Below are 4,333 nucleotides of genomic sequence, written 5' to 3' on the forward strand. Positions count from 1 at the left end.
AACTCAATACGTCCACCAATGACAACTTTTATTCTTTTATTCTGAAGAATCACCTGACTTCCAGTTATATCCCGGTTGCTTGACGCACCTCATACCAACGAAGAAGCTGCCTGAGTCCACCGGCTCTCTGCTGCCGCCCGCTGCTGTGGAGGGAAGCTGCAGTGACGTCACATATACTCGCGGGAGATACGTTATTATCTATTTAATGAATCATACATAATAATGCTGCTATTTGTGTTATTATCTATTTAATGAACTGTACATAACAACGCTGATATTCGTGTAGCCAGTTTCTCTATGTATGATCTCTAAGCAGATCCAGGATCAGTAAAATACTCCAGTAGTTTTTCCTTGTGAAGCCAACAGAATTGAAAAAATTAACTCCTAATCTATTATAATTTGTATAATTGATTCATCGTTTTAGTCATTTATCAGTAAAAACTCCAAATATTTTCTGGTTGCAGCTTCACAGATTTGCTGCTTTTCTCCGTTTCATCTCATTATTATTAAATGAATCCTTTGTGGGTTTTTTGACTGCTGCTCAGACCGAGGAAGAAACCTAAAGAATCACTTTGGACTCCGGAAACTGTGCTGGACTTCTGGCATTCATTTAGACATTTTACAGACTAAATGATTAATCAATTAATAAAACGATAATGAAAATAATGGTTAGTTGCGGCCCTAGAGTGAAATAAACCCTCATCAGTCACACATCTCCACACAGCTTCACACAGGGAGGGTTTAAGAAAGTGTCCATTGGTTTATTGAGTGTCAGTATGAGCGGTACAGACAGGCGGCCGGAAACATCCGGAAACCGACCGACCGGAGAGACGACGAGCCGATCTGACGACAAAATGTGAATTTCATAATCATCTTTTTTTTTTTTTTTTTATTCTCATTACTGTTTGTTTCAGCGTGTCTCCATCTTGATTAATGGAAGCTTTGGTCACATAAGAGTGAAAAAACATTCATATACAGTGCACTTTAAAAAAAAAATGGGAAAAAAAAAAACAAATTCATGTATTCATTTGTGGTTTTTCTTTACAATAATTGACAGGAGCAAATCTACATTAAGGCAAACATACTGAAGCAGACCGTCTGCAGACAACAGACTGTAAGAAACGATTCAAAAAGAAAGAAAGGAAACAGCTTAGTATCAGTGAGATGATGAGGATGATGATGAAGATGATGATGATTAGCGGTTCATTAATAACTAATACAAACATGTACAAGGCTTTTTAGTGACAATACACTTTAATAATGGTAACAATGAGCTGGACTCAAACGCCGTAACAGAGCAGCATCACAGGAAGTTTACCGACACCAAACGCCCGTCACAAACCAACAAAACAACATGAATCAAAAACTGAATCAGAAGAAGAAACAGAATCAGAAACAGAAGAAGAAGAAGAAGAAGAAGACAGATCAACATGGAGACGACGGTTAACTAGCGGCAGAACATTAAAACCATCTGTGGACAGGAAGGAGAGACAGACACACTACAGGATCTGGACCAGATTCAGACTGGATCCAACAGACCTGGAGGATCCAGTCTGATGGATCCAGTCTGATGGATCTAGTGTGGAGGATCCAGTCTGATGGATCCAGTCTGGAGGATCCAGTCTGATGGATCTAGTTTGGAGGGTCCAGTCTGGTGGATCCAGTCTGAGGGATCTAATCTGACGGATCCAACCTGATGGATCCAGCCTGATGGGAGAGAACTGGGAGAGAGTTCTCTCCACTGGGAGAGAACCACTTCTTCCGGTACCAGTCAACTGGCTGCTGTGGATCTACACTGGAAAACCAAAGTACTGGTCCTGTACCAGTAGAACCAGTGTGGTCTACTGGGTTTAAATTAGGTCATAAATCATGTAGTGTGAGTTGGAGGAAGAGGAGGAGGACGAAAAGGACAGAGGGGAAGAGGAGGGGGAAGTGGAGGAAGAGGGGAAGGAGGAAGAGGAGGAGGAGGAGCATGTCTCAGTAGTGATGAAGACTACAGACTTCCTTTACATTTCAACCCTCCGCTCCAGAATCTCTTGTTCCATGGTTCTCGGTGCCGTCTGTCCGTCCGGGCGCCGCGACAGGGGGGGCGTGTCCAGCTGGACCTGGGCGGGGCCGTGGCGAGGGGGCGTGTCCAGCTGGATGTGGGCGGGGCCAGACGGTTAGGTGTCGCCTTTCAGGACGCCCAGACAGCTCTGCAGCAGCTGGAGGTTCCCCTGCGGGACAGAGGAGGCTTTAGGCAGCGGGTTCAAACCTGTGGCACTCAGACAACATGGCCGCCACCGGGACAGCTTATGTAAACTCGACATCCGATGATTGGATTCTCACTGTTCAGACTGAGGCAGAACTGAAGAGTGAAAACAGACACTCTCCTTTTTTCATGAGTTAGTGTTCAGTGTTTAGGGTTCAGGGTTCGTGTTAGAGTGCAGGGTTCGTGTTGGGGTGCAGGATTAGGGTGCAGGGTTTATGTTGGGGTGCAAGATTCGGGTGTAGGGTTGATGTTGGGGTGCAGGGTTTGGATGCAGGGTTCAGGGTTCGGGTTCAGGATTAGGGTGCAGGGTTCGGGTTCAGGATTAGGGTGCAGGGTTCGTGCTGGGGTTCAGGGTTCGTGTTGGGGTGCAGGATTAGGGTGCAGGGTTTGTGTCGGGGTGCAGGGTTCAGTCTGTAGGGTTCAGGGTTCAGTCTGTAGGGTTCAGGGTTCAGTCTGTAGGGTCAGGGTTCAGTCTGTAAGGTTCAGTCTGTAGGGTCAGGGTTCAGTCTGTAAGGTTCAGTCTGTAGGGTTCAGGGTTCAGTCTGTAGGGTTCAGGGTTCAGTCTGTAGGGTTCAGGGTTCAGTCTGTAGGGTTCAGGGTTCAGTCTGTAGGGTTCAGGGTTCAGTCTGTAGGGTTAGGGTTCAGTCTGTAGGGTCAGGGTTCAGTCTGTAGTGTTCAGGGTTCAGTCTGTAGGGTTCAGTCTGTAGGGTCAGGGTTCAGGGTTCAGGGTTCAGTCTGTAGGGTTCAGGGTTCAGTCTGCAGGGTTCAGGGTTCAGTCTGTAGGGTTAGGGTTCAGGGTTCAGTCTGTAGGGTTCAGGGTTCAGGGTTCAGTACCTTGGCGTGTTTGAGCTCCAGCTCTGCCAGCTCCACCAGGTTCTTCCTGAACGCTGCGACTCGTCTCGTCTTGAAGTCTATGAGCTCTGGAACAGAAAACACCGTTACTACCCAGAAACAGACAGACAGAACCTGCAAGAAAACCGACAGACAGACCGCATCGCAATTTTGACGAGTCTTAGCTTGGACTCGGACTTGAATATTGATGACTCAGACTCGGACTTGATACCCTCAGACTCGGCTCCACATCTTTTCAGCATTTCCTTAAATTTGCCCCTGATCTGGTTGGTTCACGGTATCGGCTGAACATTTATCTGACAACACAAACACTGACAGGAGGATGAACAGATCGTCTCTCTAGTGACAGAGGAAGAGGAAGATGCTCGACCTCGTACTGTGAGCTTCAGTTCTATGGACTTTACGTGAACTGGACTGAAAGTAGAGCCAACTGTAAAATATGTAGAAGGGCAATAGAGGAAAAGGCTGTTCTAGCAGGATTACTGAACTCTAACTGGAGAATCGGACTCGAGTGCTGAGAACTGGAGACTCGACTCGGACATGACCTCGGTGACTCGGCCGGACTTGGACTCTGATCTGAACACTGAGGACTTGGACTCAAGGTTTGGTGACTAGACTACAACACCGCAGACAGACCTTGCTTGGCGGACTCGGAGATCTTCTCGAACTTGTGGCAGCAGAGCTGCTGGCTGGTCTCGGCCTGCAGAACATCTCGGTTCTTGGCTCTGGCTTTATCCAGAGCTTTGTTAGCGTTCTCATAGTCCACCAGAGCCCGCCCCCTCCGGTACAGCAGGTCCTGCAACACATGACATCATCACATCAGTCTTGTGCTGACCTCAGGCTCTGTGATTGGATCGGTGATGTAAGCGATGATGATTGGCTGATCTCTGGCGTGTATGTTGATGTTGTGGGCGGAGCCTCTGACTCTACCTGTAGCCTGTGACCAAAGCCTTAACATCACTAAGCAGAGACAGTCACTAAGACCTGAACCAACCTTAGCAGCTTGTGACTCCCTCAGGTAATACTTCAGCAGGTCGGCCAGCTTCAGGTCTTCATCTGCTGCCACTCGAGCCTCGATCTTCTGCAGAGCGGCACAACAAGAAGACATGAAGAAACATCTGCCAGGCTCCTGGCCGCTTCATAACACTACCTCTTACTACTTTAACATTTAAAACTCTGGTTATCAGATGAACTGCAGTCCAACTCTGCTGTTTCCAGACCGCTGGGATC

The 4,333-nt window shown here is 47.4% G+C and overlaps 1 protein-coding gene across 1 annotated transcript in view; it reads right to left on the reverse strand.

Moving 5' to 3' along the window:
* Window positions 1–743: 743 nt before the first annotated feature.
* snx6 (sorting nexin 6) overlaps window positions 744–4,333 on the reverse strand; it is a 14,344-nt gene continuing 10,754 nt past the window's right edge. The window contains exons 11-14 of the mRNA XM_071515685.1: window positions 4,098–4,184; window positions 3,740–3,899; window positions 3,086–3,171; window positions 744–2,216 (exon numbers count right to left, since the gene is read on the reverse strand). Of these exons, the coding sequence (XP_071371786.1) occupies window positions 2,163–2,216; window positions 3,086–3,171; window positions 3,740–3,899; window positions 4,098–4,184 (387 nt within the window). The 3' untranslated portion in view covers window positions 744–2,162. The remainder of the gene's footprint in view (window positions 2,217–3,085; window positions 3,172–3,739; window positions 3,900–4,097; window positions 4,185–4,333) is intronic.

The sequence above is a fragment of the Centroberyx affinis genome, unplaced genomic scaffold, assembly GCF_046629955.1.
Source record: "Centroberyx affinis isolate AG114_WGS23_722 - 3 ecotype Tasmania unplaced genomic scaffold, CSIRO-AGI_Caff_v1 ptg000030l_1, whole genome shotgun sequence".
NCBI lineage: Eukaryota > Metazoa > Chordata > Actinopteri > Beryciformes > Berycidae > Centroberyx > Centroberyx affinis.